Genomic DNA, 27,124 nt, shown 5'->3' on the forward strand with positions numbered 1-27,124 from the left:
TCAGTTTGAAAGCACTGCCTAACCATGAGCTTTACTTCATGCAAGTCTCACTTCCTGTCACCAGTTTTTATGTTATTGTGTCCAATTTCTTTTGATATCAAAGAACCTACCTACTTCTTTTTGTTTGTTTTTCGAGACAGGGTTTCTCTGTGGTTTTGGAGCCTGTCCTGGAACTAGCTCTTGTAGACCAGGTTGGCCTCAAACTCACAGAGATCCGCCTACTTCTGCCTCCCGAGTGCTGGGATTTGGCTAACCTACCTACTTCTTGAAGGAAGCTGCAAACCCTGAAACTACAGTAGGATGTCAACAAGAAGCAGACTACTAAGGATGTAAGCTTTCAGGGGACTGATGGAATCATCTTTAAATGGGAATTCCTAGACCATTTCCACTTCTCTAAAAACGTGTAATAAACCTTAAGCAGTCCAAGAACTTGTTTTTTTTCTTTAAACCCAGGTTACAATTTAATGTCTAGAATTGTAAACCAGTATATACAAACAGCAGATAATACTGTTAATACTTTGCCACTGCCAGATACATTTACTTTTAGTAGTGCAGTGGTTTAAAAGTTACCAAACACTGGTAACTATAAACACCGAGTTTATATAGGAATATTTAAAAACTGTGTAGCATGTTTCTCAAAGTCCCTATATATGCTTCTTCTAAATTATATATTCTGCAAATCAAAAATAAAATGCCATTTAATTTAATTTAAAGTCAAAATTAAAGACTAAATCTTAATACACTAACCATTAAAAATGAACTATAATCTTAAGCCAAACCTGAAATCACAACACTCATTTATTTCTGCAAGCAAGATACGGCTTTCAGTTTGTAACTCAGCTAACCCCACAAATTTAGCCTTACAAATAGTAATATAAAGACTCTCAGATGCAGCTAACCCTAACTCCTAACCCAACTCCATCATACCTACACACAAAAAGATCTGCCAAAGTTAATGTCTTCTCTTATGGAAGAGGCAGACCCCATTCTTCTGTTGCCCACTCACCACTAGCAAAGACAGAGCAGCATCAGCACCGCTGTGAGGAGCCGTCAGACACTGGCGGGGAACTGCAGTGGACACCCACCAGCGGTGAGTCTACTCTGTCCATTACCGGACCTCAAAGATCATCAGCCTTCCAGCTACTTCCTCAAAGTTTGTGTTTATAGAGCTGTACAGGGCTTACATCATGTCTTAGGGAAAAGAACTTCTTGACATCACATGAATAGAATAGCACTGAGAATGTAAAATCAGAATTGCACCATGGAATCTTTCTGTTCTTCACATCACAAACTCAACGTGGCTAAGATTCTCTGAAAATCAATTTTATTTTAACAGGTCATAGTGGTTTAAGCACAGAATAGCTGCTCTCCAATCTTCAAAGAAATTATGTGTAGTTGTAAAAACTTCAAGTATCACCAGTATTTTATAAAATTAGATCCAATTTTATTAAGGATTTCAAATTACATATTTCAGACTTCTAGAATGGAAGAGAACCATTTGGGGACTGACAAAATGTCATAATGAACACTGACCCCCATGTCCAAAGCACATTCCGATCATACAACAAGAAGCAGCTACCTGTTCACTTTGGCAACAGCTACTTCCTAAGTAAGGAAGGGAAGACTGCGCTAGCTCTTTAAGTTCACCGAAAACGGGATTCTATCTTTAGATTACAAACTTTAATGTTCAAGAAAATAAGCTGTGTTTAGATGAACTATGATTACAGAAAATAGCACAAACAATCTAATAGATAGCAACCAAGTCATTTTCAAAATAAAGGAAATAATGTAATTGGTTAAGGATTTCCAGTAGTTAAAAATCTCAGGAAGAGGTTAGTTATAGAATGTGTTCACATCCTAAGACCTTAATACTGAAATTTCACAAAAAGAATATCAGCTCTCCACAAAAGGGAAAAAAAACGACGTCAATTTGATTAACAGCAGGAATGACATGAAAGACTGTCCTCCAAGCACAACCCAATTACCACACCCTGGGAGGCAAAGCCCCTTTCCCCAAAATGAACAGTAATTAGCCTGAGGTATTTTAAACGTGGCTCTTAGCATCTACAAGTTTAATGTCATCACCCCCTGCAATGGCCTCATTACCACTTTGGGATTTATTACACGTGGTCACTTGCAACACTCAAAGGGGGGGGCACTAAATAAAAAGACAGGAAACCTTGAATATCTTGAAGTCATGTACTATTTCATCCATTCCCAGAGTAGGAGATACAAATTCTCCAGTTTAACAATTCAAGCTCGGTGTGACTAGAATGCTGACCATCACACTGTGGTACAGAGGCCTGATTCTTTTGGGCATTTAGTAAGATTGAGAAGATGTGAGAATTACCCCAATATGCCTTAACATATCTGTGAGGTAGTTAAATCAATAGTACCACCCATTCTCAATTCTCCACAGTAAACAGAAGCATGGCTAAGTGGCACACTACCCATCCTTGAGCACTGAGTATTCAAATAAACAGTCACAAAGATACTTAGTTCTAACAAATAGAATTTAACCTTTGTTTAAAAAAAGTATGGTACAACACTTGTTAGTTTTCAAAGCACATGTGTATGTACTCCTTCCTCCGAAGTTGGTCAGCATGGAAAACTAGGCATCCCTGAACTCAAGCTAACCCTCTGCAAGCCTCAATCAGCACAAACTGAGACATGATCCTGCGACAGACAGCTCAAACTGTGTGACATTTTTATTTTACGCTATAAAAACAAAATTAGGCAAACAAACAAGAGAAAAATTCAAAATAGGTTCAAATGATGTAAGTCCATCCTTTCCAGGAAAGCAGAAGGTAGTCCCTACCGCAAAGAAAAGATATTTCATTAATGGAGGTTTTCAAAGTACATTTAAATACTATCAGATTAAGTTCTGGAAACAAAACAAAACAAAACAAGAAAAACCAATGCCTAGCATTTGTTCAGCTTGCTTAACTAATAGCCATGAATCGACTTCTGTTACAGCATCTAAAATATAAAACTCCCTTAATAACCTCAGCTATTAGGTTTGATCTTACTGGAAATTCTTAACCACAATTTTCCTTTCTCCAACATGTCAATCACCGCATCCCCTAGCAACACTACAGAAGCATTAGTGGATGCAGGCAGACTTCAACTTGTTCTTCTACCAGCTGAAACCAACTTTGGTTCTTTAGGAAGGCAGCAGCTAAACCAAATGAGTTCAACAGTTGATTTTCATAATTGTATTACAATAGCTACATGATGAAAATATTCCAGAAGAACCAAGCTGCAGCAATAAATGAACATGCAATAGAGAGGATTTATATGCATTCAACATATCTGACAGAACTATAGTAAGGAGTCTAGGCAGAACAAATTGGTCTTTAAAATATCAATTTCCTTTCCTTTAAAAACTTACTGATTCTACCAAGAAAATACAAAACCATAAGGCTGTGAGTAACTGAGTCGAGCTTAGGCTATTACAGGGCAGGCCGTCCTCAAGGCCAGGCCTTCTGCTTCACTGCTGCTTGCACTCTGCAGGGTTCTGATCCTTCTGTTAAAGGAAAACAATACGTCAATCTAGCTTCTGCCTACTCGGAATTGTTCAACAATAGTTACTTTATCAGTGTTATAAAAATGAGGGCGAAAACAAGTGATGTGGGTTAGTAACAAACTACTGAATGTTAGCAAGTCACTTATATATACAATAAAGCTTTATCTGAGATAATCTTCAAAATAATCACCCTGTTGGACATCTAACTAAGTCTTTATTCTCAAAGATAACCTGTTTATATTTAGCTATTACTAGACTAACTCATACCTATCCAAGTATTGTTTTACTTGCTTATTAAAAAGTACCTTCCTTCCTGCTACTTCACAGCATATGGTTGATGAATGAAATCAATCAATCTCTGAAGAGAAGCAGCTTTTAGGGACTAAATAACAGTAACAGTAGTTGGAAGAATCCAGCACACAGCACTGCTTGAGTTCAAAGCACTCCTGCATCCAGATCTCCTTTAGCTAGCCAATTAAACACTAATTATAATTTTCCTTTGAGAGGAAAGCAATCTGAGCAATAAAGTTTTAATTCTTAGAAAGAGCCAAGTCCCAAATACGGAGCATGTAGGAGTCTCGTCTACTAACTTCAGTCTAAGTTACACTGAAAAGAAGCACGGGCTTTGCTCACCTTTGGGTCATAGTCAGGGTCATTTTCCTCATCTCCTTCTTCTTCCCCTTCCTATATTAAAGTTCAAAATGCATCCATGAAGTAGGTACATATTAGGAAATATTGACTCATAACGTACAGAAATTTTAGTACAAGTTACTCTATGGGTCAACAGATTCTCATGATTAGAGTTTGTTGATAATACAATTTAATTTGAAAGCGTCTAACATGAAAAATTTCCCAACACAACTTGAGACATCCAGACAGCTTTTATTGAAAAGATTTACTGCAGCCAACGTTGGAAAAGTTTACTGCAGCTTTTGACTTCTTCAAAGAGCTGATAACCCTGCAGCAGAACAAAATTATTTGAAATAAAAAAAAAAAAATGTTGCTGAGTTTTGCAATTTATTTATTGAAACCTTATACATACATTGTTTGGCTGTAGAATTCTAAAATCATATTTTCCAAAATTATCCCAAATCACACAATGATTATGGCAAAGGAATACATTAATCATTCAATAATTTTCTCCTCAATGTGTTCTACAGTGCATTATTTGTTCATTTGGTAAACATTACCTCATCAGCTTCTTCACCTTCTTCATCATACTGAAAAGAGAGGACAAAGTGTGAGTGAGTATTGCATCAGCAGCACCCATCAACAGCAAATGTAGTGAGTTAAAAAAGAAAAGCCAAAAACTGCAGAAAAATTCCCCACCTTTGTGCTAGCTACAGGCTGTGGCATTTCCTTATTTCTTTATCCTCTATACAACTATGAACACTCAAAGAGCTCTGTTGTTTCATGACATCAAATATACCCATTGGTAACCAAGTTGCATTAACTCAATAATTTTTCTAACAAAAAAAAAAGTAAAACTGAAAATAATGAATCCAGATATCCTAGACACTTCTAAACTGAGAAAAGCCATCCAAAGCATTTGCTTAACTATGAATTCATCTGTCCTACTTCCTAAACAATCTAACCGTCAAAGCTGTGCCCCTCGGCAGGACTCAAGCATACTCACATCGTCGTCATCGTCCTCAATAGCCTCCCCAGTAAAGTACAGCACTGATCTCGGGATTATCCGCTCCCGTAAGAAGTGACCAATTTCAAAGTCTGCAGCCAGTATAGCCTCCGAATCATCATCCTATGAAGAAAAATAATTGTCACATGCAAGTTAACTTTGCTCTCCTGTCACTTAGGTCAAGTGGTCACTTACATGTTAGCAGGCCAGCATATACAAAAAAAAAATTATACTAAATAAAAAATGGATCTATTTATTTATTATATGGCTTCTTGTTTAAAGAACAAAAATGCAACTTTGTGACATCCCCTTTGGAAAGACTGGAAATAGGGCTGACAAGATGGCTCAGCAGGTAAGGTTCAGCGGTTAATAGCACTGGATTCTGTGGTCAACACCTGCAGGCCACCCACACCTAGTTAAGATTCCAGCTCAAGCAGATTCTATACCCTCTTCTGGCTACTGCAGGCATCGTGCATACAAGTGGAACGCACACATGTTCCCGAAATACCGCACATAAAACAGTATTGAATCTTCAGCAGGGGTGGTGGCGCAGCCTTTAATCCCAGGACCCAGGAAGCAGAGGCAGGTGACTCTTTGGGAGTTCAAGTCAGCCTGGTCTAAATAATTTGAGTTCTGGGTCACCCAGTGCCACAGAAAGCCTGTCTTAACAACAAAAAAATTAATGTCTAGCTTTTTGATTTCACGTATGCTAAATTGAATAAACACTCAACTCACCAGATCTCCACTCTCAGGAACTGCAAAATCAAGAAAAGAAATCCAAATGTGAAAAAATACACCAATATTTACAATAAGCACCGACATACACAACCAAAGCTAACACACCACTTACCTTCAGGAGGGGTAAAAAAATTAAAGAAAGAGTCATTGGATACTGTTTTAGTCACAGTACGAACTGTCCCACGACCCTTGTGTTTCTGCTTCTTTTTAATGGTTTTCAAAGTAACATTCTTTCCTTTTTTCCAATCTATCTGGCACCTTAGGAAACAAAATATATAGGATTCATGGTATTTTACTACACTTGACTGCTAGATTTTAGAAGAGTATATGTAAATTTTTAGAGGATAATTAAACTTAAATAATGGGAACTTTCCAAACAAAACATTAAAGATTTACAATAGCAATAACATATGATGTAAAAGAAAGTGAATAACATTCTTTCCCAAAAATACACATGCTAGAGCCAGACCCAGAGGAAAACAGCAGAGACCGCAATGTCCGGCAATGCAGAATCTAGCAGGATACACAAGGGATGTCATACTGTAAGCTCTGCCTACAATTAAACGAAAAACACAGTAGCACAATTAACTCACCCTGTACAGCCCATAATTTCTGGTCCATCAAAAGAAAAGGGATCAGAATCATCCGGTTCTGACCTCATCCTGTAAGTCTTTGTTAACACTTCATTTGTGAAATATTCATTGGGTTCAAAGTGAAATTCTAAGATGAAACTCTTTAAAAGAAAACAAAAGTGAGTTAAATTCTTAAACCGTAAATTTCAATGCATTAATTAACACCCAGCCTGACCAGTGATTTGATAAGCACGCAATGCTGTCCTCCCACTGAAACAATCCTAACAGGAATATAAGGGAACTCCTAATTACGTGAAAGCTAAAAGTAAATGAGGCACAAGACAAATATGGTTTCAAATTGAATTTATGTTAGGTAAATCTAAATAAATGACCAAGTGCCCCTCTTTCCATCTCTCCAGAGACACTAATTTTGAATATGAAGGTGGACTTCAACACCACACGAAGACTTTACTCTTCATTTACAGCTCAGTCCTCCTCAGGGAGGCCCTTGGCACCATCTACCTGAAGGCATTCCAGGCACACTGAACACACTGTTATTGTTCTATTTTATCCACTCTGATCTAGGATCACTGAGTATCCATACAGAATCCCATCACCAAGCGAATGTATTTAATATAGAGAGTACCCAATGTCTGCTGCAATCCCTCACTTCCACCCCTAACTCTTGAAGGTTTAAACCTGCCTGTAAACACTCCAAACTATATATTTAAGCTGTCTTACCATGGGTTGGCCAGCATCCGAGAACTTCACTTTAATATCTTTCAAGTGCTTCAGAATAGGCTCATCATGCTCCTACAAATTCAAATAAACATTATTATCTAACTACAGTGAGGTTTTGTATAGCAACTATGAAGCATAAAGCTTTCTCCACCGGAATGTTATGGTTTAGGGAACTGAAGCTACCTCATACTAACTGACCCATCTAAAAAATTCAAAAAGCCTACGAAAGGCCTTCTTTAACCAAACGTTTTCCGATTAGATCTGATGCCCTTCCCCGTCTTTTCCACACTGGTAAAGCAGGAATGCAATACACACTCATTAAGTCCATTCCTTTCTGCTACTGTCACCGCCCAGTAATCACCACAACCCAGGCCAAGGGCTCAAGAAGTGCGGCAGTTTCCCAGCGAAGGCTAACATCTCTGCTTTTCTGGGAATAAGATATTTGCAAATGAGTTAAACAGCTTTATATTCTAAGGCGCAAATATCCCCTGGATTAGCAAGTTTCAAACTGAAAATATTTCAGGGCAATACAAATGAAATACCCAAGTTTTCTCACCACCCTGCCTTGAGATACCAAAGCACAGGAAACCAAGAAGGTACTATAAACTATGAGAAGGAACCAACTGACAGTGTCAATCACACCAAAGATACTATTTTATTACTAAATTTGACCAAATACTTTGATCAAAGTCAAATTCTTTCTATAAAACTATAAGTAAAGTGAAGAAATTAGCAACCACAAATATTTGAATGTCAGACTTTTTTTTAGGTAAACAGGTTGTTTTGTGAATTAAATTACCTGAACCATATCACTGAGCAAATCAACATTCTTAAAAACTGTCAACCAAAATTCTGGAATCCCTTTAGGGTCTTCTTTTTCTTCATCCTTTTTCTCATCTTCAATCTTGACCTTTTCTTTCAGTTCCTCCTTGAAAAAGGACAGCAAACAACTAAATGATTACACTGGGTCTTTGGATAGGCTTTTATGACCCCTATTTCACTAAGGGTAACTTTCAACCTTCACTGTTCTGGTTTAGCTGTGCAAGTACTGTCCTCATCCAAACCTCATTTCCACAGAAATCAAGAACCACCAGGCAGATCAGGGCTGCAGGGATACCGCAGGAGACGCTATGTTCAGCCTGGCACTCTGAATCAGAATCATGTACTGATCAGACTCTCTTAAAAGTAGAAGGCCACGTAACACAGCACAGATCCGACACAGCTGCCATTATTCACTGCGGGCAGGGCGATTGAAAGCTGTCTGGCTCCTTGCCCGTCATCATAAAATTCAAAGGAAACCACACAAAAAGCTCAATAGTATAAGACAATGCCAGACTGAACGAAGAGCGGCTCATCTGCACTATCCACACACAAAAGAAAAAGGCAATCCCTGGGTGTGAGAACACCAATGAGAGCCAGAACCTACAAAATCATTTATAACGCCACACAGCATTGATAAACGCACTTCTGAACTAGGTGGTGATGCTTTTAATCCCAGCACTTGGGAGGCAGAGTCAGGTGGATCTCTGAGTTTGTGGCCAGCCTGGCCTACAAAACCTAGTTCCAGGACAGGTCCTGAAGCTACATACAGAGAAGCCCTGTCTTGAAAAGCAATAAAAACTTAAGAAAAAATGAAAAACAAATGCACTTCTGAGAAGTCTTTGTCGTAGGAGACAGGAAGAGCCCGTTGGCACTCACCGAAACCTCTTCCTCCTCATCCGCTTTCCACTCACATTCTTCTTCTGTAGGCTCATAAATTGCATTAATGATCTCAAATCGCTAAAGTAAAATAAAATAAAGAGCTTGTATAAACACATTAGCACCCCAGCTTAAAACTACTGGTTTCTAACTAATGCCTCATAGATATAACCAGTAAATAGCACAAAGCTTAATAGTTTAAGGGTTTCACTACCCATACCATTCACTAAGTATCAACCATTCACAAGTATGTTTTCCTGAGTTAAATAGCGTTAATTCATTACCTTATCGAATAAAGGCTGATAGAGAACAGCATACTTCCTTTCGAGATCATGAACTTCCTCATAGAACTTGGCTTCTATCTGTGCACATTTAACCTGAAGATTCTTGAGAGCGTTCACTCGTCTCTTGACTACTTTAGGCAAGCTGGAAGTTTAGAAACCAGATACATAAGAATCACAGAAAAACACAACTCACATTTTATTCACATGAAAACTGAAACATAAGTTTTTTATAATAAAGTTCAGTATGAACAGAATCTCGGTGATAGATTGACAATGTATAACGAGTCGAGCGACCAGCCGAGCTTAATTTGATTTGTGTGCAGGCGCTACCTCATCTGTATTAACTGGGGAAAGGAGTGTACTTTGGAGAAATGGGTATTTTCTAACACTTTCTGTATTTAAATTGGAACTTGAAATGACATTAAGAACATATCATGATGAATACGCCCGTTCATACCTGACACAACTGATATAATACAATACACAATGCGATTTCTTGTTCTTGGAGGGTACGAAGGTCTCAAGGATGCCCGTTGCCCTCATCATCACGCCACTTCTACCTTCCAAGTACACACCTGGTTGGTGCTCTTTTTTGAATTATATATTATTAAATTCATAAAAAGTTCACACTTAAGCAAGACATACCTAATTTTAGAAAATCTGATTAAGAAATAACCTGAATCCACATTTATTGTCTTTCCAAAATTTTAAAATAATTCTCACCTAACCATTTAGAATAGCAAAATCAAAGAATTAACACATTCAATTAGATCAGCTCTCTATTTCTTACAAATAATTCTACAGAAGCCTGACACCCTGCAGCGCAAGGTGGAGCACCAACCCCATGCACTGTCACACCTCCTCAGAGCAATGCAGTAGCATAAGCTGCTGGCCTTTTTCCTCACTGCAAAATTAACCCTAGAAATTTTAGAGCAGGTCACAAAACTCCGGAAGGCAGGCACACACCTCCACAGTCAACACTAAGCAAGACTATTTGCTGTCCCTCGTTAGTACACAAACTGCAGCCTCAAGAGAAGATGACAAGTCAGGGGAAACCATTTTGTAAGAAATCCTTAATCAGTTCCTCCCCTGGACAACCACTGCCTCTTCCTATTCAATAATATTAAAGACAAAATTCCAAAGGAAAAAAAAATTAAGTCACAAAGGAAAAGGAATCAAATTTATACCTGTCTTCAAAACTAAACACAGTTTCTGAGAGAAAAAGCCTTGTAGTTTGAAAAACTGTCTTCACAATGCTATGAGCTACTGGTCAAGATAAATGTGTTGGGTACATTAAGCTTTTGCAAGAGGCAAACCATATTATTTAAAGCGAAAAATTCAAGTCATACTATATAAAACATGGTAGTAAATTAAACTATTGTCTTGAAAAAAATATTTATAAGCAATACGCATCTTTAGAATATTCTACAAGCTATACAGTAAGATACAGCTGTCTGAGCCAGAAGTAACAGGTAGAAAGAAAGACAGCCCCAGTTAGCTAAACACAGTAAATATCACTTTCCTCAGGATATGACACCCTCTTCTGGCTTCCCTTAGAACCACACACATGGCATACACTTGCAGAGAGGTTAAAGACAGACATATCAAGAAGCTACATAGGAAACCTGAGACCAGAGTAGTCAAATTGGGTTCATGTCTCAAAAGGCTGAACTTAAAAAAAAAAAAATTAACTTATGGTACCAGACAGAAAGACATAATTAATATAAGAAAGCTAGAGTATATGTTTCAATGGAAAAAGTATGGGCAAAGAAAACTACTAAGTACAAAGACAAAAGTGCACAGGCACACACAGCCATAAGTGAATTAAATTCAGTCTACAGTGGGAACATATCCTTCCTAGGAACCTCCAGACCAAGTAAACAACTACTATAAAGAAGCAGAAAGCTTAAGCAATTCAGTTACGTTGAACATTTTTGTGGTCAGGATGTCTTCTTCCCTCCAGTTGGGGGCTATGCACAGGTCAATGACAACACTGGAGAGTTCTCTCCTCCCACTCTGAGTGGGTGCCAGGGATTAAATTCAGGTAGTCAGGTTTCTACCTTACTGCTCCCCATTGAAATTTACAAAAATAAGAGGGGAGGCGAAGAGATGGCTCAGTGATTAAGAGTGCTTACTGCTCTTACACAGCACCCATGTTGGACTGCTCACAACCACTGGTAAATCCAGTTCCAGAGGATCTAGTGTCCTTTTCTAGCCTCCCTGGGCAACCACATATGCACATAAAAAACAAATCTTAAGAAAAAAGAATGCCAAGGCTATGAAGGACAGATTAAATCAGAGGCAAAGCAAAGCAAGTACACACTATGGCCAGAGACATCTAAGAGAGCAGTCACAGAAATATGCAAAAGAAATCCAAATTAAAATTAAGGGCCAGGCACTCGGGTGCAGAGGCAGGCGAATCTGAGTTCAAGTCTAGCCTGCTCTACAAACAAGCTCCCTTAGCCTGCTCTACAAACAAGCTCCAGGACAACCAGTGCTACAGAGAAGCTCAGTCTCAAAAAACTAAAAAACAAAAACAATAAAGGCTCTAAGAAACTTTAGCAAGTTAACTGAAGATTTTATTTTATTTTTATGTGTGTTTTGCCTGAATATCTGGAGTCAGATAACTGGAACTGGAGTTACAGATGGTTGTGACCCACCATTTGTTGTTCGGAACTGAACCTGGGTGCTCTAGGATTTTAAATCCTAAACTACATACATACATATATACATGTTCAGAAAACAGTAAACCAAAATTACACTAAAGAAAACTTGGGACAGACCAAATAAGACTTTAAAATGGGCATGACAGTATCAGTCTTTTATTATCAGTACTTGAGGCAGGCGGAATGTCTGAATTCTAGGTCAGCCTGGTCTACCAAGTTCCAGAACAGCCACCTCCCCTCTTAAGTGTATGGGGAGAGATGGACTAAAGGCTAGAAATCTCTCAGGCGTTTTGAGCACTTACTGATCTTGGAGAGGCCCAAGGTTATGTTCCCAGCATTTTTATGGTGGCTAAAGAGGCATCCAAGACCTTCTAACCTCCAGAGTCTGCACACAATTTCACATAAACACAGCAGCAACACACTCAGAAACAATCACTTAAAAAGTAGCCTCAATCTCCCCAAAGCATTAAACTCCAGATTAAAAAGTACAAGGTTTTTTGTTACTTTCTAAAGAAGTTCTGGCAGGAAGACAAAGAAAAATAAAAACATTCCTGCCCATTGTTAAGCAAATCTTGGCTTATAACTATAAGCAACCCATTGGAGTAAGTATATACATAAGCTTATCTCACAAGTGACGTTAACATATTAATTATGTTTATTCCTTGGTGATGAGGCTAGTTTGACTTCGAATGGGGGGCTACAAATGATTTTAGCAGTATTACTGAATACACTATCATTTAAAAACCAGCATTTCTTCATATAAGCAGGAATACAATATAAAAGAGTACTATTCACAATAGGTTTACCACAAGCAAAATATACAGAAATGAATATAACCAATATTCTAAGAAAATCACAAAACTGAAAGATAGCATGTAACTATCAATACAAACATATGGATGATAAAGATACACTGCCCTGTCCATCTGTGATATGAACGCCACTCTGACTTTCTGAGTTAAAACTGAGAGCCTTGTCAACCGTGGGAGAGCTGCTGGTAGGTGACCCTGATTCCATTTACACTTAGGACCGTGTGGAAGGAAGCATCTGTCAAGGAATAAAGAATCCTGTCTTGATCAACGAGAAGACTGCCTAGAGCTGGGGTTCCCGAAGCCCCCAAAGCCCCTGTCTCAGGTGTTGTTAACACTATGAAGCTACAGCTACTAAATGTGTCAAAGACAAAAACAGACAAATTCAATTATTTAAAAGAACTTCCTGTGTTAACAGATGGTACATGTATAAATCAAAGTTCCTAGCTAATAGTTTAATAAGAACTTACTGAAAGACAAGAAGGAATGATTTTACCTGCAGCAAGCACACAGCTGGACTCTGAAGGAAACTGAAGACCTAAACGTGAGAGATCCAACCAGGCACAAGAAAGAAGCTGCTCAGAAGATTCCCTAAGCAATTAAAGCCCACATGTCATGAGCACAAAAGGAAAAACAAAACACTATCCATTTTGCTAATATAGAAATTTCTGTTTACCGAAGGATGTCAAAGGTTAAGATTATTTACAGTAATTTAAGAAGGTATGATACATTAAGAATTTCTGAAAATATGAAAAGACAGTAACCTCAGTAAGAAATGGACAGAGGGGACAAGTCTTGCACATTTTCTGAAAAGCAGCTCCAAGTTTACTAGACAGTACAACAAGAGCACACCTTCTAAACTGGTTGAAAAGAAAATAATCCACAAAAAACTGGATGGCAGAGACATGGCAGATAAAACCACCTTCTTACTAAACATCTCTGGAAAGAAATCCTAGCACCTCTAGAAATCTTGCTACAAGCCCTAAAGAATGTTTGCTCTCTAAGTAGAAACTATCACCAATTAACAGTCCAAAGGATTTATTAAGAGTCCCTAAGAGGCGATAAAGAATGATGGGTCCCATCCAGTACAATCTTTTTGGACAAAAGTCCAAAAGCAAAGCAGGCAACCTCAGGGCAGACACACAGAACCACGGAACATTTCCACTAAGCCAGGATAGGAGACCTTCAAATCCTAAAGCTGAGTTAGGGAGCACGTGAAGTAATCTGTATTTTAAAAACCTGCATTTCTAATTCTGTACATTCCTAACAAACTTCTAAACAAATCATAGAAATGGCTAAGATGTTTACTTCCTACAGATTTGAACCAAGTCAAGACCCAATCTAATCATTCTTACTCGGGAAAACCTTATACTAGATACTAAGGGACATTAGTGTTCCATGATCACACAGGTAAGCTTCAATGTTCTTTTTATAGAAAAGATAAATTAGGAGTAGGGGAAAAAAGAATTTGTACCTTTCAATGTATCCTGTTGGTGTGTCTACCAGACCATCCAGTCTTTCCTGAAGGGCTGCAAGAATCTGAGGATTTTGCATCATCTGAACAGTCAGCTGACGCGCTTTTAAAAAGAAAGGGAGCATTGAAAGAAGGATTTGTAAAACCGTTTCTGCAGTTTTCACGGAACACCCAATCATGAAGTCTTCCTAAGAGGCCCATAAAATGTTGGTATGAGGAGTAGATGTGTACAGTAAGCTAAGGACAACCCAGCACTCAGAGAAAAAGCCCAGGATTTCTCTAGACCATCATCACAAGCACAATAAACAAAATCCTCTTTCCTGTCATTTCACAGTTCACACAGGGAAGCTCGATGCTTTGTGCCAATGCCTACTCAAGTCTCTACAAGTCCCACTTACCAGAAAACTCCAAGTGCACTTTAGGCTAGAGAAAACTGAAGGTGTTATCTGGATGTTTATGTCTGATGCGTAATAAAAATGGGCTTTTACTTTATGTACATTTAGAGACTATAACAAAATCATTTTCAATTGTATTCTTGCAGACCAATTTGCTTTTAAAAGTAATTCAGTAACTAGATGATACACAACTATAGTAACAGACATTTAGCAGCATCAATTACAGCAACTGAAAAAAACACTGGAACTCAGTATTTTCATTATTTATCTGCTAGGTAAACTCTCACTGAATCCACATACATTTATATGTGGATTTTTGGGGTTTACTAGGGTACATTTTAAAAGACAGACACAACACTTTCTACCTTAATTGAATAGCAAACATAGTTTTAGAAGCACTGCCAAGTTACTCCCACTTCCGACCCTTCTGGTGTGACAGAGTTAGGTGCTCTAACTCCAGCAATAGGTGAAATGTTATTACATTCACTTATCTTCCTTGCTTACTGCTTCCTTCCTTACACAGGAACACATACAGTTATTACACTCAAGGAATGGATCGGGAGATAAGGGACAATGGACAGGGAGGGGGCCCAAAAAAGGGGGGAAGAGACAGTTTCTATTTTATTCTCCTCAAGAGCACACATGCCAGCAACTGCTGGCTCCTGAAGTAATTTAAAAGAATACCTTTGATTTTTGTTTCTTCACCCGTTTCTTCTTCTTCTACTTCTTCAACGTCATCCAAATCTTGATCAAGTTCAGACTGTTCTTTGCTACAATGTCATAGCATCACACCATAGTTTAAACGTATGAATTACAAAACAAAATTACAGAGATACTTCATTTTCCAATTAAAAAAAAATCTTTGTTCTTTCAAAGGACAAAAATTCAAAAGTGATTCTGTTTTTTAACTCTAATACGTAGTACTAACTGAAGTCCTTCACACATCCACTTAAAACCATCTAGCTAAAATAAGCCAGCTTCAAGCTTCAAAAAAAAAAATGCAGTCTGGTAGGTCTGCACCCTCAGGAAGCATGCTCTCAAGCTTGTATCCAATGCCTGCATATCAGTTAGGATAGCAAATTACCAAGACCAAGTCCGTTTTATAACTAAATAACTGGGCAGGCTTTGGCAATGACATTTTATTTGCTGTTTCATGTAGCCTATGCCGGCGCCTAACTTCCTAAACAGCTGAAGGCTCTGAACTTGATGTTTCTGCCTCTACCTTCCAGAGTGCTAGGATTACAGGCCTACACCAACATGCCCAATCTATGGCAGGGACTTTTAAGGTTGTGTTTACTTGTTGGTGGTGCAGTTTGTTTTTTGTTTTGGACAGTTTCCCTGTGTACTTCTCTAGCTGCCCTGGACCCCAGAGGTTGATCAAGCTCAGATTACCTCCGATGATTCTTTCTTAAAGCTTCAAAAATGATTTGGTTTCTAAGATTTCACTGTCATAGTCAGGATGGCATGGTGACAGATAATCCTATCTCAAAAACAAGCCAGGTAGTGGTGGTCACACCTTTAATCCCAGCACTTAGGAAGTAGAGGCAGGCAGATTTCTGTGAGTTCAAGACCAGCCTGGTCTACAGAGTGAGTTTCCGGACAGGACTACAGAGAGAAACCCCATCTTGGGGGGAAAATCTCTGCTTATGAATATTTTACATCACAGCAAAGATGGAGAAGTAATGTTTAGACCTTTGAGCTAACTCCTTGCTTAAATTTTAGCCAGGACAGTTTCATTAGAAGAAAGACATCTTTCTCACTGTCTTGGAAAACCCTACTTTGTGGACATGAGATTCCGTTTAGCAATAAAGAGGGTGGGGTTAAGGACAACTTTCCTTTATATTTTTGTTTTGTTTTGCCATATGTAACAGGGCAGCCTACAAACCAGAGTACTGAACTCAAGTAGAATCTCTGACCCTATGACCTTAGGGCTAGTTCCAGGGCCAACTCCTTAGGATCTTCTGTGCACGCACAGCCAGGGGCTGCTGTTAGGTAACAGGCAGGCGCCGCTCTTATTTATGCTCAAATATTTACTCCAAGTCTTTAAAAGACATTTCACAAACCTTATCATATGGCCAAATCCAGCCTACTTCTGTTTCTATAAATACTACAAATTTGTATTAGGACATAGATATAGTAATAAAACAGCAAGGATACTGCAAGCAGTTTTAAGGCTCAAAGTAATTAAAGACACTCCTAGCTCTTCCTTTTGAGGACCCCTTCTCTCACCTTCCCAGGACTAACAGCCACACAGAATTAAATGGAGGGGAAGGGGAATCAAGCTGTTATAATCAATCTGCAGTTTTAATTGTTTAAAAAATGATGGCTGCTAAGACTGCAGATTAATGACATCCAAGTTTAACTCTTTCAAAATCACCAACTCAAAAACAAAAAAAAAAAGGATGAAAGTATTTAAAGGGTTAAGACTAACTATCAAAAAAAGGGGAACCAAATTTTGAAGCCAGAAAAAAAGAAATGACAATCAAATTTATTAAAATCTAAGTAAGAAATGTTAGGACAGTCTTCAAGAATACAAGCTAACAGTATTGGTAACATTATTGAGTGCCTAATATGACTGCTTATAAAACAGACGCTGAAAACCTCCCTAGCTGCCTCCTTGATGACAAAGTGGAACCCAATCAACTCCCAGACACTACTCACCAAGAAGTCATAGCAATGACCCTACAGCAGAGTCCCACAACAGACCCGTGTGCTTTCTAGCCAAATATTGTTAAATCCCAGATCCCTCAACACCAATTTTAACAAGCAGATGATCAAGCACTAACCCATTAGAAAAAAAGATTACAAATTAATCAAAACCAAGAGGAGAAAGGAGTGGACAAGACTAAATAGGAAAGCAACATCCAGAGAAAGACAGTGAACAAAGACCAAGAGAGAAGTAAAGCAAGATTTGAGGATACGAACAGAAATATAGTTTCCGTATCTGTCCAGAAAGAGCAAAGAGGCAAAGATGAAGAACTGAAGATAAGTTGAAGACACTCTAAGACAGACATCTAACAAGAGCTGCAGAGAGAGAAGAGGCAAGAGAACAAAGTCAAAACGTGCCCTCGACAGAACGAGAACCACTGGACAGGGCAACTGAAAGGGCCCACTACTGAATGGCTGTATCAAGTAATAAAAATTAGACAAAACTAAATATCTTCAAAACCAAAGCCAAACTAAAGAAATTTATCAAGCTGGGCAGTGGTAGCACATGCCTTTAATCCCAGCACTCAGGAGGCAGAGGCAGGTGGATCTGTGAGTTTGAGGGCAACCTGGTCTACAAGAGCTAGCTCCAGGACCCTGTGAAATTTAACAAAAACAAATGCAATGCATATGTGATCAAAGAAGTGTGGCTTCTGAATTTCAATATCACACTGGAGGCAGCCCCTTCAAAATCCCGAGTAAAAAGCATTCCCTAGAATTCTAAACCATATACAGGCCAACAGTCATGCGACATGTCAAAGTAATCTCCTTCCTTGCCCTCTTCTAAAGACAGCAAGCATGTACAAAGACATGGGAAATAGACATAAATTTGTATTTGTTTACCTTCTGGTAAAGTTTCAGTCCCTGCCCCTACTCCATGCCCTCATTATCTAAAACCACAGCAATCTTAATCACCAGCGCTGTAGTCAACTATTGTGAGGAGCTGGGAGACTACTGTCAAATTAAACACGACAGAGCAGCCTATCCCATCCTCCCTGACCATAACCTAACAAGACATGCCCCCACACTAATGGAAACCTGCTTACACCTGTGTTTCTAGCTGCCACAACAAACCTTGCCAAGCCTCAAAAGTTAAGCCACTAAAGCAACACCGCTTTACAAAGCTAAGTCAGTGCTTCCTATTCAGTTCTTACAATTCAACAGTCAGCTTGAGAGGACAGCTCGGTGGCAGGTATGAAACCCTAAATTCAATTCCGAGTACAGTCCCACCCACATCCCAAACCAACCGTAACATTCAAAAATAGCAAAGAAATGAATGAAAACCAAACTGAAGAGTCCTTAGAGTCGGGGTAAGAAGGTGGAGCACGCAATTGAAGGGCTCAGCGGGGAAGAGTCCAAGCAACCTTCTCACTGTGACTTGTGTGGATGCTGTTGCTGTTCCAATTCTACATGTGCTTACACAGTGTTAATAGGAAAAGGCTGGGAAATGCATACAGGATGATCTACCACCATTGCTCAGCACTTCCTTCTTTGGGTTGTAGACCAGGCTGTCCTTGAACTCACAGGCCTGACTGCCTCCCAAGGGCTGGTGTGTACCACCCCATCCAGGGCACAGCACTTTTTTAGGACCAAACACTGACAAACAGTTTACTGTCATTTGTTCTAGAACACACCCTGCAGACCAGGCTGGCCTCCAACTCACAAATATCTGCCTGTTTTGGCCTCCCAAATGCTGGGATTAAAGGCATGTGCCGGTACTTATGTGCCCTAGGCATGAAACAGCTTTGGCCACCAAGACAGGCATCAAGCTAGGATGAACAAAGGACTCCATCTGCTCTGTCCCTGGCTGATATAAGACAACACCACCACCAAGGTGTCTCTTTGCCCATTGCCAGGGACTGGCTTACTGAATGAGTGATTACATATAAAGTATTTTAGATTAGATATTCTACCCAACTTCCCACAGATCAGGTACCAAAGGATGTCAGGAACACATTTTCACAGTACACAATCAGGTACCAAAGGATGTCAGGAACACATTTTCACAGTACACAATTTGACGGACACTAACTATGCCACAATACAAAGAAACATCTGCCACTTACTTGTCAATGTCTGCCATCTTGTAAGAACTCCAAATATCTAAGAAAAAAAAAAGAATCAGTATTATAAATATGATTTAAAGCAAAGAAAAACTTGAAGTGGAAGATTATAAATCAATAAAACATAATCTAGTAATTGTGTATTCCCTTTAAAATAGCATGCGTTAAAAAAAAAATGGTGCCTTTAATCCCAGCACTCAGGGAGGCAGAGGAAGGCAGATCTCTGCTCCATAGACAGTCAGGACTGTTACAGAGAAATCCTGTCTTGAACGGCACCCCCATTTATGGAGAAGACAACAATACTCAGAGGCGAGGTGTTGCAATTTCACAGACAAAGAATGCACACCTGTTACAACGAACTGTGGCTTCTGAATTCCAACATCACACTGGAGGCAGCCCCTTCAAAATCCTGAATAAAAAGCATTCTTAGAATTCTAACCCTAACCATTAAGTGTACAGGCCAAGAGTCCTCTTCTAAATATTAGTTGTCTTTACGCAAAAACTTCTAATGACAATGGTCAATTTTTACTTAGCCCCTCAGAATCATTTTTTGTTGTTTTCAGAAGACAGGGTGTTTCTCTGTGTTACAGCCCTGGCTGTCCTCTAACTTAGAGATTCACCTGCCTCTGCCACCTGAGTGCTGGGATTAAAGGTGTGCAAATACACCACCTTAAAAAAAAAGACTGTAAAGGGCTGATTTCTTGAAGGGTAATGTATGTGTGTGAAAGTGTGTTATGGTAATCATTTACTGAAAACAGCCAATGTATGTTGAAAATCTGTATAAACCGAATATGGATCATCAAAAAAAAAAAAGACAGGTTTTCATCATATAACCCTGGATGGCCTGGAACTCACCATGTCAATCAGGCTAGCTTCAGAACAGGTATATCTGCCTGATTCCCTAGTGTTGGGACTTTGTGTTTTGATCCCTTTTATTTTAAAATGACATTTATTTATTATTGTGTGTGTCCCGTGGCATGCGTATATTAGAACTTACAGCTTTACCCAGTAAGCCATCAAATATTTTTTAACTCTAATTCATTTCAAAAATGTTGCTTAGCTGTGTGGTGGTGGCGGCACTCTAATCCCAGCACTCGGGAGGCAGAGGCAGGGGGATCTCTTTGGATTCAAGGCCAGCCTGGTCTACAAGAGCTAGTTCCAAAACAGGCTCCAAAGCTACAGAGAAACCCTATTTCAAACCCTCCCCAAAAACAAAACAAAAAAAAATTTTTTTTGCCTAACTACTATCCTTTTATGAGTCCAGAAGGCTTTGAAAATCTAATAGTTCCTGCATCTTTCAACTATTTTATAAAAACTGAACAGCCCAAGTAAGTACTTTGGAAGCTAATGCAGGAATATTATTGAGTGGTAGACGACAGCCTGAGCTAAGATTGCCAAAAACCTATCTCTTATGGCATCCCCTTGGGGTCTAGACGCTTCTAAAGATGTCCACTGAATCAGGGTTTGGATGAGGAAAGAGCAGTAACAAAACCCAACACCACTGCAGCTTAAAGAGCACAGTTTAGTTCTCAGTCCTGTGACCATCACTAAGGTGGCTCAGATGCGCAGGGCAGCCTAGCTCTGCGGGACCACTCAGAAGCCTTCCAAACTTCTGGGAATTGGCTTCCCTGCCCTGTTGAAGACTCAGCCACCAAAAATCCACACAGCATCAGCAGGGACAGTGAGAACACGAAGAGGGCGCTGGGAATGTCTTCAGACTGCAGCCCAGACAGCGCTGTCATTGCTGCTCACACTGTATGGCAAGAACTTAGCAACACACATCCCATTGGACAGAGTATAACGGGAGTACATGGGTGTTGGTGTCTCAGTCACAGGGGGTCACGGGTGCTGTAGGAATCAGCACATTGGCCCTCATCACTGAGCAATGAGTCCTGGTTCTCCTCTCTCCATCCCTTCCCATTTGCTTTATGCAGTGTGTACTGAAATTAATTGTCTCTAGCAGCAGTGTTTATAAAATGTTTAGTAAGCATTACGAATACTAATTTAAAATTGTGAAGAACATTGATTCTTAATCTCTAATGAAAGCAACTGGGATTATATGTTCTGCCTATTAAATCACTAAAGATTTCTTTCGAGACAGGGAAACCGGGGTGAACACATGTTCTTAAATATGGGTTAAGTTACTTTTCCTAGAAAGTAATTTGGCCACGGGAATTAACTGCACACTACACTAAGCTACACTTCCAGCTCCCTAAGACCTTTGTACAAAAGCATAAGAAACAATAATAGTTCCACATAACAAGATAGTAAGGACAAAGGAGTTTTTCCTTAAGACAGGGTTTTACTCTGTAGCCTAGGCTGGCCTAGAACTGTATAACCCAGGAGACTCCAACTGTTGGCAATCTTACCTCAGACTCAGAACAAAAGGATAGTAAGCATGAACCAAGCTGACACCATTTTTCATTCTGTACTATTTTGTTTTACAATATGCACCAACGTCAGTGAGTAACACCACAGAACTTGCTGGGTTAACTAAATACTGCATCTAGCCAACATTGCAGCTGTTAGTCATTCACAGTTAGCATGGGGGTCAATGCTTCTGCAAGCTAATAGGTTAGGATATGCCACTTAACAGCATACTCTGCAAGGGATACTGTGACAGCTGACACTGTTAACTGGGCAGGATCTAGAAGCACCTAAGGCCAAGCCTCTCAGCATGCTTGACAATTATGACATGAACTACAGTGAAAAAACCTTCCTAAATGCAGATAGGAGCATCCTATGGGCTAAGTGAAGGAGTGCTAACCTTCATCTCTCTAACCAGTCGATTCAAGCCCCTGACACCCACCATGACTTCCTCCCCATAATGGAAGGGAAAAGGGAGAAGGGAGCGGAAGGAAGGAAAACTTCTACAAGAGACAACCACCTATTGAAGATAACAAATAACTAAAATTTGACATCAAGCTAAATAGGTTGGCTTAACAGTAATAGGTTCAACTGAGAAATGAACTAAGTTAAAGAGAGCTATACTGCAAGCATGGCAGAAAAGAAAGAAAATAAGATATAACAAGATCTGAGACTGAATACAAAGTCTACAAGTATATAGGATTTAATGTTAAGAAACAACTAAAACATTCCTGAAGTGATCAAAGACCCCAATCCACAAATTAAAAAAAGCCCTATAAATCCAACTTTTCTGCCGAAGATAAAAACTCAATGAAACATGCTGATATAGCAATAGAAAGACAAAATATTGCCACAGGTGGTGCAATACATGTTTGATCCCAGCACTTGAGAGTATTAACTAATGGGTTTAGACCATAAGCAACCTCACTAGACTATTCTATTACATACACCCTTCACTAGAAGGGAGTGACTGCAGGCAGGCAGTCTAGGGGAAGAGCTGTCTATGTACCCAATACTTACAGCTGTCTGTTTCCACATGCTTACCACTCACTACATCCTCAGAATATGCTCAAACTGCTGGAGTGATACCCCAGTGGGGAGCTACAGGCGTATGTCCCATATCCAGCTAAAATATTTCCCACATCATTAGAGCAGTAAAACAAAATACAACCCCCTAACCAAAGTATACTACCACAAAAGGAAGAAACGTCAGGACCGTTATCAGAGAAAGTTCAATGTGTAACCCAATACTGCACAGACCATCTCAGTGGGGAGTTTCTAACTTCCCTTAAGTCAATTATTAATCTGAACTGAAAGGAGTAAAAATTTCCAGAAAGAGGTGAGGCAAAACAAAAGCCCTGTCTACACACGCTGATCATCTTATGGTCTTGGATATATCAGCTGGACACCAACTTATCTTCTGGTCAATCGTTTTCTGGAAAAATTCCCATGATATTCATCAGCAGACATTTCCTCTTTAGAAAATAACAACTGATGATGAAGCAGTCACTTTAAAATGGAGATGGTTTAATAAGACTCCAGGAAACCCAGTTCTCCCCCCCCACACACACACCCCAAGAAGGTCAGAAGTGGCTCTTCTGGAGTCCTCTCACCAGTTCAGGACACAGCACCAAGGTGGCTCCAGCTGAACCTCACAGTTTAAACGCTTTTTCATTTCGGTGAAATCAAAACTGGCCAGGCCATATATTAAACTCCCAAACTAAATGGACGACCAAAGAACATTACCTTCTGTAAGTACAAAAGCTTCCCATGGTAGAGTATCCTCGAACCCAACAGCAGATGTGGAAGGGACAGGCGTCTGACAAAAGCCCTCACTTACCAGTAACAATTTATCTACACGCACAGCTTATATATGCAAAGGCTTCTAAGCAGCCACTATTTAATTACATGCAAGCAAATTCCATGTTGGAACAAAATCACCTGACTACACTATAGCTTTCTGCCACAGAAAAATCCAGAGCAGTGCTTGTGAATTCCACACTGGTGTCCAGAACTTCCAGTCTGACAACATCCTTTATAACTCAATGTATAGCCCTTAATCTAGCACTCAGGAGGCAGAGGCGGGAGGATGTGTTCAAGACCAGCCTGGTCTACAGAGTGAGTTCTAGGACAGCCAGGGCTATGCAGAGAAACCCTGTCTGGAAAAACAACAATAAAAACCCCACCAACATAAAGGGGCTCGAGGCATGGCTCTTAAGAGCACTTATGTTCCCTGAGAGACCAAGAGTCCACTCTCAGTGTCCACTCAGGCTAGGATCTGACACCCTTTACAGCTACCAGGCACAGATGTACACTTGAGCAAAACACGATTTAAAAGACAAAGTTATCGTTGCAAAACTAAGGAACTCTAGATAAGCTTTTTACCACACTAGACCTGTTCTTGTTAAAAATGTCAGCACTACCACCTAAGTCGTACAGGTTAGTTTCAAAAGAAAGTTAATGCTACCTGACAGCATTAAATAAACAAACGAATGAACGACGCGGATGGAATTTAAACAATGCCGTGCCTTTAGTCTCTGCGTTCCACTGGCAGAGGCAGGCAGATCTTAGTTCTCGGGCAGCTTCATCTACACAGCAGACATGTAGGAAGAGGCTTTAAAAACAAACCAAGCCTCAGTATCATTGTGCCTTGACTGTTTGTTCCCCCTGGAATCCTTACAGTTTTCTAACCTTTACTCCTATGTGAGTGGGTGTTCTGCCTGCACGTGTCTGCACACCATGCATGTACCTGTTGGATCCCCTGGGACCAGAGTTATAGACAGTTTTCAGCTGCAATGTGGGTGCTGGGAATTAGAACCAGGTCCTCTGGAAGAGCAACCAGCGCTCTTAACCCAAGCCAGCCTGCCAGCCCCTGTAGTACTCTATTCTAGGGAAATCACAGCTCATTTCTAGTGTAAAAAGAATATAAACAAAAATGTGAAAAGCTTTACAAAAAAAAAATAGTCCAGATACATTTTTAGAGATAAAAGGCTATTCCAAGGTACAGCTGTTACTTCTTTTTGGCAGGGTTTCTGTGTAGCTTTGGAGCCTGTCCTGGAACTCACTCTGTAGACCAGGCCGGCCTCGAACACCCGATGAAAGGCCAGGCTCACCACATCTGCCTGGTGTAGTAGTTACTGCCTACAAACCCAGTAGGTAGCATGGTCCAGTGGTCCATGATTGATGAAGAACTAAACAGGCATGAAGCAGCCATTTCCACCACCTCAGTGCGCAAAACAAGAAATTTCTTTTAGCTCCCCGAGGCAGCAAATAATGAAATAAGCCATAAAATTCTAGTCACATTGGCTCTGCCAAAAAATTTTTTATCTCAAGAAAGGCCAGATCAGGTGCCACACTCAGTATAAAACACTGTCAATTATAGGACCCAAGACTAAAAACAAAAAACCCCAGGTATTTTGCAACAGATAAAACTGACAAAACTGCCTGGCGGTGGTGGCACAGGCCTTTAATCCCAGCACTCAGGAGGCAGAAGCAGGCAGATCTCTGAGTTCGAGGCCAGCCTGGTCTACAAGAGCTAGTTCCAGGACAGGCCCCACAGCTACAGGGAAACCCTGTTGGGGGGGGGGGGCGCTGACAAACTTTTCTCGCTGATATGTTGAGTCTTTAACTATTTAATAATCTAAATGCTGACTTGAAAAGAACACCTATTGGTTAAGATTTTATGACAGATGTCTAAGTCCCTACTAATGCTAAATTAAATCCTCCAAATCCAGATTTGGAATTAAAGTAGGTGTATAGTTTAAACCTGGAATGTGTATTTCAACTGTAAACAAGCTTGAGACACAAGAATTCCCCAAGATCACCGAAAACCCCGTTTACCTGCAGTTAGGTTTCCCCTAACACAACGAAAATTTCTCTGGATATTAGTGCTTAGAGATGTTTTGCTGGCAACTGTTTTCAAAAATAACAAACTCTTGTGTTGGTTCTCCTGAAACCAGGTTAGTATTTTGAGTCCTTAAAACGTTGTCTTCTTGGAATTTTAGAAACAGGAGATGGTATGAAATAGGAGCCCTTGAGGGCAGGCTGTGCCTGGTTCACCCATTGATTCTGGAAGTCTAGCCCTCCCGGCAGGACCTGTCTCCTCCCTTCATTGCCACTCCTGAGATCTTCACAGCAATGTGGCGCACTGAGCTCACTCGGTATATATTAATGCCCTGCTCCATCTCATCCTCCATCCACTTCATCATCCCGGAGAGGAAAACTACGTTGTTGTTCTATTAGACTGCGCCCCCCCCCCAACAAACCAGCCTCCTTCTTTTCAGCTAAGGACCATTGAGTTCTAAGGAGACTTAAGATCAAGTTCTCCCCACATAAATAAGACCCCCAGGCCAAGGTACCCAGCGAACTTCTAACTGTACCTGTGAGACACAAAACGCTCTCGTTAAAAACAGCTAAGCTAAATGCTTTTGCACGTGTTAACCCCTTAACAACCCTGGCCGAGCAGGCTTCTTACCCCCCACCCCCACCCGCCCCGACCCCGGCGCCATCCTCCCATGCGTTTGCACATTCTCCTCCGGGGAAGCGTGTGCAACCTCAGGGCTGGTCCTCGTCGCGACCCTCTTTGCCTACAACTCTTGGGGGGGGAAGTCGGGTGGGCCCGGGCATGGCGGGGGAGAGCGGGGGTCTCCCGCCGGCCGCAGCGCGTCTCCCACGTGCCCGGCTCCCGAGCGCAAAGGCCTCGGCCTGCGCAGCCCCATCCCTCCCTCCCCGCGGGCGGAACTCGCGGCCACCGTTCTTTTCCATCCACCCCCACCCCACCCCCGCGGCCTGCTCGCCCTGCTCTTCTGGGGGGGATTGGGGTTGGGGGGAATTGGGGTGGGGGGGGACACCGAGGCAGCGGCGGCCCGGGAGACCCGTGCGCTCAGCGGCGTGGCCTCCTGCTGCTGCTGCTCCTCCCTCGGCCTCGCTGTCCCGCGCGCCCCGCAGCCGGCGGCGCTCGCCGGGGTCCCCCAGGCCGCACGGCCCCTCCGGAGCACTGCCCGCGGCCTCCGACACCCCGACATACACACACACACACACACATACCCCGCAGGTCCCGATCCCCGACCCTCCCGGCCCCAGCCGTTACCGTTCCAGGAGGCTCGGACGCGGAGCCGGGCGGCCGGAGCTGCGCAGGCAGTGACTCAGGGCGGCGGCGGCGGCGACGGCGGCGGCGGGAGGAGCGGGAGGCGGCGCCGCGAGCTGATGGCGCTAAAAGAGACCCGAGAGCCCGCCGCTCGCGCTCATATACAATTAGCGTCAGCACGTAGGGCCGCTCCACCGCCCTCCTCCCCCCGCCCCCTGGCCTCGGCGTCGCCTAGCAACGGGCGCGGGAGGCGGGCCCGGGCCCTGTTGCCTAGTAACAGAGCCGTCCTTCTTCTTTCTTCTCCCCGGGAGCCCTAGGCTTCCCGCCAGAGTGGGTCCTCTGCTCGCCGCGCACCCTGCCGGC

General features: G+C 41.1%; 1 protein-coding gene and 1 non-coding gene across 7 annotated transcripts; both read right to left on the bottom strand.

The window, feature by feature from the left end:
* Positions 1 to 1,422: 1,422 nt before the first annotated feature.
* On the bottom strand, positions 1,423 to 26,892 carry Nap1l1 (nucleosome assembly protein 1 like 1). 6 transcript variants are annotated; one of them, XM_075954780.1, is made up of 16 exons: positions 26,765 to 26,892; positions 19,312 to 19,348; positions 15,224 to 15,309; positions 14,145 to 14,247; positions 9,196 to 9,337; positions 8,912 to 8,992; positions 8,013 to 8,141; positions 7,214 to 7,285; positions 6,494 to 6,633; positions 6,013 to 6,158; positions 5,898 to 5,917; positions 5,163 to 5,285; positions 4,717 to 4,746; positions 4,160 to 4,210; positions 3,457 to 3,526; positions 2,691 to 2,814 (listed from the first exon to the last, which is right to left on the bottom strand). In XM_075954780.1, the coding sequence occupies exons 2-15, from the start codon at positions 19,326 to 19,328 to the stop codon at positions 3,491 to 3,493; spliced, it is 1,176 nt and encodes a 391-aa protein (XP_075810895.1). In that variant the 5' UTR covers positions 19,329 to 19,348; positions 26,765 to 26,892; the 3' UTR covers positions 2,691 to 2,814; positions 3,457 to 3,490. The 6 variants fall into 6 exon arrangements, 4 of the variants coding, with proteins under 4 accessions (XP_075810894.1, XP_075810897.1, XP_075810895.1 ...); XM_075954779.1 differs by having other exon boundaries at positions 1,423 to 3,526; XR_012908662.1 differs by having other exon boundaries at positions 2,691 to 3,526; positions 4,160 to 4,484.
* On the bottom strand, positions 18,965 to 19,106 carry LOC142839074 (small nucleolar RNA SNORA48). Its single transcript, XR_012908681.1, has one exon. It is a non-coding gene; the product is annotated as a small nucleolar RNA SNORA48 (small nucleolar RNA).
* Positions 26,893 to 27,124: the final 232 nt, after the last annotated feature.

Source organism: Microtus pennsylvanicus, chromosome 20 (assembly GCF_037038515.1).
Source record: "Microtus pennsylvanicus isolate mMicPen1 chromosome 20, mMicPen1.hap1, whole genome shotgun sequence".
Classification (NCBI taxonomy): Eukaryota; Metazoa; Chordata; class Mammalia; order Rodentia; family Cricetidae; genus Microtus; species Microtus pennsylvanicus.